Here is a 12,815-nt window from a genome sequence, read left to right as displayed (position 1 = left end):
CTTCTCTCAGCCTCATTTTCTCCTGGCTAAAGAGCTCCAGCTCCCTTAGCTATTTCACATAAGACTCATACAATTAGCCTTGGCCCATCAATCCACTCTGTTCAGATCCCCCTGCAGAGTCCTCCTACCCTTGAGCTGATAAACACTCTCTCCCAACTTGGTGTCATCTGCAGAATGTCATCTTAAAACAATGTCCAAAACCGCTTCCAGTCTTCTAAAGTGAATAGAATTATTAACTATTAATTGCTCAGTAATTAACCTGAATCACAAAAATGGTATGCATTCCTTCTTTTTCAGTAGCAAAAATCAGTGTGGGCCATTGCCTGAGCTGTCCTGAAAGAGTGTATTTTCTCTGCAAAGGAAAGAAGATAGCTCTTTCTTCCTTTCCTTTTTAGGCTCAAAAGGAAAGGTAAAAAAAAGAAATTAGTTTGTTTTTCTTTCCAGTTAACCTGATTTACAGGTTCAACTTATTTTCTGCTCAATGGAGTGGGGAGAAAATGCATAAAATAAGTGTACTCGCACCATGGAAATTAATGGATCTCTGAGGGATGACCATGACGTGACAGTTCTAATGCTCCAGCACCAGAGGAAAGGCTGATTTTCTTAAGTTCTCCCACATTGCTGAGGGTTCAGGTATTCATACTTTTGTTTTCTTCAGGATCTTAAATCTTTCTTAAAATGAACAAAAAAAGAATAACAACTGAATTCTAAGGGATTTAAACTAGTTAACTAACTAGAAATTTTATGTCTCCAGTCCTTATCCACTTTCTTTTCCACTTTGGCATTCTCCCTTAGTTTTCTTTAATGGACTTGCAGAGTACTTGAGTATTTAGCCGCTATTCATACAGAAGCTGCTTAATGCCTTATGATATTTATATCTCCTGTCTAAAAATAATTTTTAAATCTGTCTTCTGTATTTTGACATGGAAAGGGAGTTATAACCAGGACTGCACATGTTATTAGATTTTAGAGAATACTGCTTTTATCAGTGTCATAGAGATAGTTGTGTTCTATTTCTTTCTGGTAAGAGAGAACCTTGCACTTGCTTTTAGCTTCCATTAGCATGGCTTGGTTTATGGTATTCCCTTTCTGGGTGACAAGCACAAGTGCAGTGAATTACTGGCTTTTGTTCCTTACATTAATTTGTGATGTTACTGCGTGGTCTGAAGCTTAAGTGTGGTTTCCATGCTGGAAAAAAATTATGAAAGAGACGATAGCTGAAATGCAGCAACAAATTGTGTTGTCAGTCTCACTGACTACTCACTGCCATACCTGAGGCATCAAGGTACAATATAATGATACACTCACCACTAGTTTCCCATTGTTGCCCTGCAAAAGTTTTTCATTTAACTACGTTTGGACAGATACAGCTATAAATGGTTTATTCCAGTAAAAGGCTTTTGTTCCTCCTGTACTCCTCCACAAACTTTTAAAGAAGTAATTTAGTCCTGAGAGATGAGCAGACAGTTAGATTTCTTCTTGCTGGACAAGAGGACTTGGACCTATTTCAAGCTGCCTAATAGGAACTAGGCACCTGAAGAGCTCACTGGGTGCCTAACTTTCCTATAAATTGAAACTAAGAATTTCTCTTCCAAGGCTGTAGATTCTTTCAGCACAGATATATGGTCATTAGACACATCTATGTACAAAGAACCTACTACCTATCTCATTTTCTTTTCATTTTATTCTTCTTCAGTTGCAAGTATTCTTCCTTTCACAGGAATAATAAATCCTATTATGAGTTGCAAGTCAGTGACAGCAATGGAAGTCATGGACATACTGCACAGCATCTTCCCTGACTGAATGTTTATGTTTGCTATGGTAGATGATTTCAATGAGAGTAAATTTATTTCCTCTAAGCACATCAGGGATGTGATGAGCACTGTCCAACTGTGCTGTAGTTTTAAAATTCTTTCCAAGACTGTTGTCATCCACACTGCCATAACATGATTTTATTGCACGTGTTCAGGTATCATTCATAGTTAATGAGATTTAATCTATATGATCTTTGAAACAATTATGAATATAGACAACAGTAAACTTACCTAATTTGCACATTATACTGGTGTCCATCATCCACTCTAGCAGTGGTAGTGATGTTTTTGACTTCTGCTGCCTCATCACATAGAAACTGGTACTGCAGAGTGGGAAAAAGTTTTAATTACATTATTTCCAATAATTAAACAATTGCAGGCTTAGAAACTTGAGTTTTAAAATAGCAGATGGTTTCATAAAAACCTGAAGGATGTCATGCGTATCAAGGAAAACTAATGTTTCATTAAAAGTTCTGGATCAGGAAGTCTTTTGTACCAGAAATATGCAAGTACACATACATGCTTCCTAGCCTGCATGAAAATGCTTTAATCTTTGTGTATTGTACGACCAGATATTGTAGTTCTGAATTGCAAAGAAATCGACCATCTGCAACCCATCTGAAATTAACATTGGCCACGGGTGAATTTTACTCACCATTTTATGGCTTCCTCACGCTTCCAAACACGTAATGTAGCATGCAGGCTTGAGCACTTTGGAACACCATTTAATTTCCTATACTAATGTGAACAAGCACTTGATTTCATGGTTTGCCTACTTGTAATTGTAACTTGATTGTGAGCTTAGAACTATTTGTTCATTGGACTTTAAATATACATTTAATTGGCCAGCTTTGTGAATGATTAAGTGAATTCAATTAGTTTTAACATGACACACTGGGATCTCTGAATAGATTTGTGCCAATTAAAGTACTTTCATATTTTATGGTGTTTATGATATGTTAGAAAAATATTTTTCTTCATCATTACATTACCATGAATACAAGTAAGATGGACTTAAATCTGTCAGCATTTTCTAAACTTTTGATAACTTCCTGCCCATGACTAATCTCATTTGTTTTGGATAAATATAGTCACAATATAACAAAAGACAGTAAATCACAATATAAAGAAATAAAGAAAAATGTTATTTTCTTCTTTTTCTGTTTATCTTCACTTTATATATCTATTTAGTATGGTCATGCTTTTTAACATAAGGCAAATATAATTCAAATATGCTCTTTCTAACAGTCATTTCACGGTTCTTACAGAAGAAGGATATATTTACAGGTCAACTTTTGGACATTTTTAGCAGGAAAAAATGTGAGAAAAGTAATTTTTCTTTTAATATCTTTTTATAACCTCTTTAGTATCTGCCTATCTCTTCATAAAGCTCAAGTTTTAGCTCTTCCTCAGAAAAGAAGGAATTCTTTGCCAAAGACAAAGATATACTATGGTCACATTTTATTCCTTAAAGTTTATAAACAAATGTATTCCTAGTTAGTCTGTTCCTGAAAGCCATGGACATATTATATGGAACTGTGGTTTAAGTAATAAATGAAGTTAAAGGTTTCTACTCAGAGACACAGAATAAATTTTCCTATGACACTTCACTCAATTCTACAGCCTCCCTTATGATAATTTTAATGAAGCTGTACATGAGGTTCAGTAAGTTTAAGCTTCATATATTAAATACAATAACTTAATTATCACTTTGAAAGACAAAACCTACATTCTTTATTGTTGTGTTTTAATATGTACTTTTTGTATGAGATTCCAAATATAATCAATATAAGATTTTCCTTAAGTCCCACCTCTTATGGGACATATCAGTTGTATTAGCCATGAATTGGCCACAACAGACAGTGTTTGATAACTATTTTCCTTAAAATACTAAAGAATGTCAAGATTCTCTGTAGATTTATTTACTATCTTCTACAGTAAGAAAAAAATATTAAAATTTTTACAAATCCTTACTTTTATTTACTTCTCTTTCAGTGGGATACTTAGAGGCCTTACCTGTAAGGTACCATTATTGATGAAAAGTCGAATTAAAAAATGTATTGTTTCTGGGCTCTGTTCAATATTTAGGAGGAGTCCATGAGGATTACAGGTCTTAAACTGCAGATGGATGAAGTTTTGTGTGTTCAAATGTAAGCCTTGAAATTCCAGGTAAGAATTGCCATAATAGCGAGCATAACTAAAATCTGTAAATAGAATTTTTGAGAGATATAAGGTTTTAAACACATTTTTCTTCTTCACACAGTTTTCTTATTCTGCTAATGGTAGCAAAGATAAAAGGTATTTTTTTACTCTGTCAAGGAGACAGACACGAATCTGAAAATTGATGTTAGTTTTCTTCTGTCAAAGAAAATACAAAATGTTTATAAAACTATACATAAAGGTTTGGTCAAATTATATTAAGCAGACAGCTAGGATCAATGCATGAAAAAAGAATAGGCTATGAAGATAATAGCACTTGGTACATATCTGGTAGCTTTGGCTCAACATAAGTCAAGAACAGTTTTTTTTCAAAGTTAGGTGTTTTAATTAAAGTTAAATCCAGGAATGAATGGGTTAGAAATCTTTACAGAAACCACATGCTATGGAAAGGGAGCAAGATATTCTACAATCTTACTATGAAAGTGACATCTCAAATACGTCAACTATTTTGTTCTAAGACAAACAATGTGGGGCTAGGGTGAAAGCTGGAAATATCCATTGTGACTACATCTAGCTTGTCTGTTTGATTTATCTAGATATCTCTTACCCTTCAGCACCCTGTGCTATACCTTGCAAGGGCACATGCAGCTCTTATTTAAATGGAAAAGGTATGTGGAATCATGGCTTCAAGCCCATCAGAGATAACAGAGAGCTACACCTAAAAGGGCCTCCTTTATTTTTTATGTTCTCTCTCTTCCCCCCTCTTTCTTCTTCTCCTTTTCTTTCTTTTCCTTTCCCTTTCCTATCCTCTTCTTTTTCTTCTCTCCTTCCTTCTTTTCTTTCTTGCTTCCTCTCATTCCCTTCCTTCCCTCCCTCCCTCCCTTTCTTTTTTCTATTTCTTTTTTCTCCTTTTCTTTTAGTTTCAATTTGTTTTGTTATATTTTTTTTATTTTTCTTTGTTTCCCCTTCTCTTTCTCTCTCTCTCTCTCTCTCTCTCTCTCTTCTATTTTCTCTTACCCTTCCTTCCTTTGTTTTTTTCTTCCCTTCCCTCTCTTTCTCTTTCCGTCCTTTCTTCTCTCTTTCTTTTTACAAAGGAAGAGTATTCAACAGGAACAATGGGTACCCATTCATATGGAAATGAAGTCTTGCATTTAGTTTTTTTACTTCTCAAGTACTCAAATTGAGCCTCACATCACCACCATTATGTGCTTTTAAGGACTTAAATATGTGGGTCCCCTCCCATCCGTGTGACAAAAGGAGTTAAATATTTTTATTTTTTGCAGGAGTAGGTTTATGCTTTAGTCTCATTTGAATCACACAACATACAATTATTTGTTTGATCAACTTTATGAAACAAATAAAAATTTAAAGAAATACTAAAAATTCACCCATCATGTGAAAAACATCAGTACAACAATATGAACTTAGATACAATGTACGAAATATAATAACTGAATAATTCTATTTCAATTTGTTCAAATGTCATAGAATCATCTGTAGAGGGATTTTGAGTATCTTTGAAGGTCACAGATCTGTTTCTATTTTACAAAACAGACAAAATTTTAATCTATTGTGACACCAACTCCAATAGCAAATACGTCATTATATGTGCTAAAATTCTCAATGTCAATGATACTTGGATAAAAATAAAAACTATTGATGTTGAACTCCTATATATCACTGTAAGAATATGCTGAATTTTATCCTTTCATGACTTTTCAGAAACCTATTTACAAAGTCAAAGTCACTGTGGTCAAACCCCAAACAAAGCCCTTAAGAAATTCTCAGTACTATAAAAAATCTGTATTATACACACACATAGAACATGCAGTAAAATAGACCAAAAATTTCAAGCAATACCAATCAATGACCAGTGCTGTAAAAAAACCCCACCCTAAACACAAAAACAACAACAAAAAAACCCTCATAATTTTAAATGTATTTAATATTTAAAAAGTCTCTTTTGTCTTAAATTTTACAGACAGGACAATTTCTCCAAGGAAAGATTTTAGAGAATTATCTCCAATCCCTAACTGTTGTTTGGTTTCCTTCCTGAGCTAGCCACTTGAGCTCTAAATCTTTCATTCCTTTTGCCCTGAACTGCTCCTGCACATGGTTTTGCTTCTTCCAAGGAACCTCTCAGTTATCCCCACACTCTTTAGATACTGATATCTAACCTCGTATATATATAGATCAGAGATATACTGATATCTCTTTTTCATGACTCCAGTTAGGAGATCAGCTTGGCTGAAAGACAGCAAAGTTGCACAGAATATCTCTTTCCTGTAGTCCTAACTCCTTCTGTCACCTTCTCAATTTTTTGTGAGTTGTTTTTATTGTTTTGTGGTTTTTTCTGCACTGTCCAGCATATAATGAAGTCGACATGTGAGAAAAGGTCAAAACTACATTAGCTCCTCAGTGCTTTGCTAACAAAAGGCATCTGAGCCCCTAGATCTCATAAAAGAGTCAAATCTGTAATTGTGAGAAGAATAAAAAGGTGGGTAAGGGAAAAAAGCAGTTTATTCATGATTCCTGAAACTATAACCTAAATCTGAGGACAGACTGGATTATCTACTAAATTTCAAGGAAGACCAAACAAGCACAAGCTAGTGGCATCCACATTTATCTTTCTATGTATAATTGCAGCAAGCACTGCAGATAAAAAATGGACTTTATTCTAAATGACACCCATTTCTATTTATCTTTGTATGTCCACAAGTGATGATGCCTTGCAAGCCAATACAATCCACTATTATATGTATTTGAGGCTAGTTTGGCTTCTTTTGGGAAATATGTTTGTGCTCCTAAACAGAGAACTTCACAAAAGAATTATCTGCAGTAAAATTGCTACAATTGCTCTATGTCTATAAACATGGAAAGAGTTAATGAGAGAAAGCACTGAAGAATATTTAGCAGGCTCCAGGTTTCTGTGAAATCCATAAAAACATAGTACTCCAATCAGAAATAGGCTACATACCTTCCCACAATAGCTATTAACATAAACCACTGGTGTGGTTTTACCTATTAAGATTCTCACGTTGTTTGTAACAGTACACAATCTCTTCTTATAGAACATAAGCTTTGCTTATAATCCTTCTACTACACTTAAATGCAACTTTTTCACTTGACCTCTAGAGTTGGCTTCCTAGATTAATTTTGTCCTAACGGAGACTGCTCATCACCCAAGCCTTTAGAACAAAAAAGGAAAAATTGAAGCTGTATTTTATCTTTCACTATGAATGTCTAACATTTGCTTTCCTAAGAAACAGGCAAGCCCTTTGGCCTATAAAATCCTTTCAGCTGTTCCTTGCTCCCCTGTGTACACAACAGCTCTCCACGATTTTCTGTTTACGAGAATTCATGTTAATGTCAGAAGTTAAAAGGTTTGAGTTCCAGTTGTAATGATAAGAGGATACACAGGCAGATCTGCAACCCAGTTCACTAAGGTTCATTAACTCTTGCCACTACCTACTGGGTTTCTCCATTCCAATGAGTTTCAGCTGCACCAGCTTCAGAATGGAGAGCTGCAAATTTAAAACTTTTTGAAAGCCACACAATTTGAAGTCTTGATTTTTAAAGGCAGGTAGGGATAATAAAAACTTTTAATATGTCCATGAGCATGTGCTCCTGGTGATGGAGCTTTTGTCTCCATATATTTCTATGTCTAATGCACACCCTGCTGTTTGCACGGACTCAGGCACAAAGGGGATTATGATGATGCTTTTCTTCTTTATTCTACTATTCAAAGAGAGAGCATCGCTACTTGTGGGAAAAACTCTGTCATGAAAAATCTGAACAATTAATTTGCTATTTGAAATTCTTATTTATTTTTATGAAGAAGGGACACATCTCTTAACAGTATAAAACCATGGTAATAAAAAAGTTGTTTAAAACTGGGGAATGCCAAGTGAAAAAAAAGTTTCAGAAAAGTAAAACAAAGAAGTCAGAGGAAGGACTATTTCACAGGTTTGGCTGCAGACCTCTCCAGCCCAACAGCTGACTTCCAATGGCTGTCTATGGCTCAGGCTTACACAAACAGCATGCAAGGAACAATGCTTTCCCTGGGACAGCCTGTTAACTTCCACCCTAAAAAGTGCCATGGCTTCCTCAGCGAGGGTGTGCTCATGTTTCATCAGACCTGCTACCAGCTTCCATGGGCCTGGCTGTCGGGCAAGGCCCCTCCAATGGCCACACCAATGGTCGTGCCATCAGCTGCCCTGCACACCGTGGTCCCCTCTTACCCCTTGCTGAGAAGGCTGGAGGCTTGTGATCTCTGGCAGCAGGAGGGCAATTTGTGATTGACCAGCAGACCTGCAGCTGCCCAGGGCATTGCTGAAAGCAAACAAGATTGTTCAGGAGACCCCTCAGAGCCAGATCAGCCCAGAGCTGGTATCTGCAGAAGGGGGTAAAGATGAGTGCGACCATTACTGAAGACTCTCTTCTGTGAGGTGTGGAGGCACCAATAAGACAGTCCCACTTGATGTCCTCAGAGGCTTGTCTGGTCGGTTGGCTGTCTGGCAGGGTCAGGATCTGGGATTCTACACAGGGACCAGCAAGGTTTGCACAGCTCACACATGGTTAACCCTTGTTACTCTTTCATATGGGCACCAACAATGATGCCAGGGTAACCCAGTGCATCAGGAGTGACTGCAGAGCTCTAGATGTGAGGGAGAAAGGCATGGGGGCCCTCAGTCCTGCCATCAAGGAGGAAAGTCTTAAAGGAGGTAGAGCCTACGGTCAGGCTCTTTGTAGACAGGAATAACAGAAGGATAAATTGAAGTCCTAAATTGAAACAGATATCTTGCCACAGTGGAAACATGTTTGCTGTCCTAACTACAAAGAATTAATGTCTCCTTGTTTTTTTTTAATGTCACAGAATATCAAAGCAGGGTTAATAGATAATATTAGTAATATGATGTCTTTTTTTTTTTTGTTACCACTTCTAGAAACTTCTGTTTCTTGTGGCCTATGCATGTAACAGTGGTTTCTTGTTTTCTTTTTACTCTCAATATGCTGAAAGTACCTCAGCTTTCATTTTTCTTATATTTCTGGGGGGTTTCTTTTGAGATGCCATATATAATGAGTCATGTCAATCACTCTCATTTGCATTCTAAAATAAGGTCAATCTTTCCAGTAAGTTGCGAAAAACAGCCACAGAAAAATAATCCATAAGTTTTATTTTTAACTCCCTTAAATACAATAACCTACTTCATATTTACAGTCAGCATTTAAAAGGTTCCACTTTATTTTCAAATATGTCTCATTTACTTCTATACATTTTATTTAATCCTTTGAGCTGAAATACCTTAAAGGCAGAGTAGAACAATGATCTCCAACCATCATTTCTATTTCCAGTTGCAATGCTATTTCACTGTGCTACGCCTCACTGTTGGTTTCACATAACATATCCACAGTTACAGTGAACCCATGTTTAATGCTGTCACACAAGTCTGTGCTGCATGAGTAGCAGGGAATTATAGTTGTTTTTTTCTCTAAAAGTTGAAATATTCTCTAATGTGGCGTGTTAGACAGCAATAAAATATGGTTAACATCCAGAACTGTTGCCAGTGCAGCCCACAAGTAGCTTTCAAGCAAAGAAAAACAACAGTTACAAACAAATGTTTTTTACCATTTCTTTTTCATGCTTTCACAGAGCCATAGATTTGAGTAGACCACAAAACTCTTCTAAAGGAAAACTGTGACTGTTTTAGAGCTTCTGTAATTCACAATTCTTCACTTCTAGCCTAAATATACACATACACACATTCACAAACACATAGATAGAATTCAACTGCCTTAAAGGTATGGAACATCAGATCTTAAATCCCAGGAAGCTTCTTTTATTTTTCTGCAGTTATTTTACATCTTTCTTTTCCTCATGCGTGCATCAGTTATGTCTGTCGATCCAAGTTTTGATTCTTAACTCCTTCATGTCCAAGAGTCATTCTGCAATGCTGTTGGTAATGAGATCTGCACTTACCTTCCCTACTCACACTATAAAGGGGACAGTTTGCTACATTTTCTATTAATTTTCACTTCTCCCCTCATTCTGCTCAAGAGTTACAGTTGGAAACAACAAAAAACTATAAATATAAAATTTTCTTTTTAATATTTTTCAATTTTTTAAAAAAATTAAAATACTGACTGCAGAGAACTTAAAATCTGGTAAGTCTTGACCCCTTCTTGAACTCAGGGAAAACAGGGGCAGAGTCTTCTAACAATAACCCATTTAAACTATAGAAGGCACTTGAAATGTAATTAGTGCAGGAAATTGTTTTATTATTGTCAATAAAGTCTTATTAGTTTCTAAAGCAGGATTCTGGTTCATGCTCAAGTGTAGATTTTAAATTCAAATCCAATGCTTGATTATGTCCATTAATTGCAATAATAGCTTAGTGAGATTAACTGATACTTGTGTGACTGTCTGCCATGTGGGCTAGCTCATCAACATACAGATAATGGAGAGAGGGGTTAAGTTTATTGCAATCAGCAGGTGAATAGAAGAGATTGTCTCACTGAAGACATTAAAATATATATATATATGTAAAAATCAGGAAAAACATCATCAGTGTGCAGTTCTGCTTCACCTAAAGACTGTTATTTTTTTCCTTTTTAAATATGCTACAAGGGACACAGAGAGAATCAAGTATTATTACAGCAGAAATCAGGAGCAGCTCTTACCTTGGGAATAGTTTGACTTGCTCTCAGCAGAACGTCACAAGCCTTGCTAAAATCTTTTCCTCCTGCTGCACTTTTTACAAAGTGCTGGCAGCTGGCACACAGCCAGCACCGAGCCCAGAGCCATTGCTTATGTGTTGATAAACCCCATAGTTAGAAAGCATTAGATCCAGCACTGGGAGAGAAGCAGTCGTATCCATGAGAAACCAAGCTTTTTGCCCTTTATTCATAAACCAACTTCCTATTTTCAATCTCCTAGAACTAGACCTTGAACAAACAGAACTGTACTAATTTTAACATATTATCAACTTTTTTAAAGATTATAACCAATATCAATGGTCAAAGCGTGACATGCACATAACATAACTTTAAAATGTCCTTTATGGTACTATAGGCTACTCCAAAGGGCAGTTATCTCCCAATTATTCAGAATAAAAAATATAGATGTGAATATCATGATAATCAAGATCCTGCAGTGTATTGCAAGAATTGCACAGTGAGAGTACAAGTTTTTAAGTCTATAATACAAGAAAAAATACATCAGTAATCATCCTTTACTCTCAATACCAAATCAGTAATTTAAGCAAGACTATTTTCTGACTGGAAAACAAATAAAAAAACCCATCGTGGAATCCCGAACAAGACAATATTTCTATCTGGTCAAATCCACTGGTAGAAGGGATAGATTTTTTGAATTTTTTTTCATAGTGTTTTGTCTTTCTATTGGAGTAAAAAAAAACCCAAAAAACCAAAGAATTAGGAAAAGTGCATGGACTATCCAACTATAGAATTTGCTTGAAAATGACACTTACAATAATATTGTGTATTCTATGCATTTATAGTTGAGGATTCATACATGGTACCTAGCATAGCAGAAGGAGAATGGAACACTCCGTGAATAATTTTTTCTTGTTCCAGACCCAAATCTTTACAGATCCAACATTTCTATTTAGTAATTCAGCTTGAATTTGCTTAACATTATGCAGCTATGGGAGAAGTGAAATTCAGGTGATTTGCTGAGAAGTATTTTCAGGAATGGGCTTCTTCCTGTTGAAGGTTACTTGCAAAATTCTTGTGGAGGCCTGAGATGAAAGTCATGCTTATCATGAAAACTATCTCTAACAGTCACTGATTAAATACTGTGTCAAGATGGCATTGTAAGGTTTGCATAGTAGCTATGCTTGTTCTTCATAATTTATAGTAATGACTTTTACCTATTAGTGGTGCACACCTAAATAAATTGACAGTGAAATTTTATCTGTTCTGTATTTATAACTATGTTGTATTTACCACAGTTGTGACTTTGCATAAGGGCATATTTGCCCAATGGCTTGCAGTTAAATTGGCCAAATGTGTGTTTCTATCTTCATTATGACTTGTTTTTGTCACAGCTATGTATGACATCTCTCAGGGTGGTGGCAAAACTGTTATTGGGCAGGCACATCAGCTGCATAATCTGTCTTATCTTGGATACATGGAACCTGAAAACGGTCCCAGCTGAAGCCGCACCTTCAGACATGGACAGCATTCACAGTAGTATCTTATAAAGCTGTCTTTTGCAAATAGGAGTGACACTAATGACCCTAACAGTAAAGTCATGGTGCTCTGAAATAATGTTTCATTCACTCCTTCTGGTGAAATTGTGACTCTTTCAACTAACATCTTACATATAGTACTGTGTTCAGTCTGTCTGTATCTCTCTGCTTTCCTTTCCCCCAGAGAGACAGTGCAAATATGCAGTCGTCTTATGAAAGAAATACTAAAGTACTCAGTTCGGAGTGTGGAGACTGTTATTTCTGCTTCCTTCATCTTACATCATGTATTAGAAGCCTGCAGGTTGTCTTGTGGACTGGTATGCAACTTTTTACTTAGGAGCTGTAATGAAGACCTGCATGCACACAAAGCATCAACAAAAAAACCCTCAGTGAATGTTAAAAACATGCATCATTCACAGTACTATCTACTTCAATGATGTTCAATGCAGGAGGCAGAAGGTAGATGCATATGACATGTCACTTTCTGTTTCACTTTTTGAATCACAGTGGTCTACGATCTGCTCATTTGAACAAGCCCTATGGAAACAAATGCTACCATGAATATTAAAGAATACAAATAAGGAATGAATCATTAGTAACAGATCACGCACTATAACACATAAAACTC

The 12,815-nt window shown here is 36.0% G+C and overlaps 1 protein-coding gene across 1 annotated transcript in view; it reads right to left on the bottom strand.

Annotated features, from left to right (window-relative positions):
* The window catches only part of EYS (eyes shut homolog), a 766,416-nt gene that overhangs the window by 270,730 nt on the left and 482,871 nt on the right, over positions 1 to 12,815 (bottom strand). The window contains 2 exon segments of the mRNA XM_018077885.2: positions 2,046 to 2,137; positions 3,831 to 4,018. Of these exon segments, the coding sequence (XP_017933374.2) occupies positions 2,046 to 2,137; positions 3,831 to 4,018 (280 nt within the window).

Source organism: Manacus vitellinus, unplaced genomic scaffold, assembly GCF_001715985.3.
Source record: "Manacus vitellinus isolate BGI_N305 unplaced genomic scaffold, ASM171598v3 scaffold_4_pilon, whole genome shotgun sequence".
NCBI classification, from domain to species: Eukaryota; Metazoa; Chordata; class Aves; order Passeriformes; family Pipridae; genus Manacus; species Manacus vitellinus.
The sequence above is the reverse complement of the archived record's forward strand: the minus strand, read 5'-3'. Positions and strand labels throughout refer to the sequence as shown.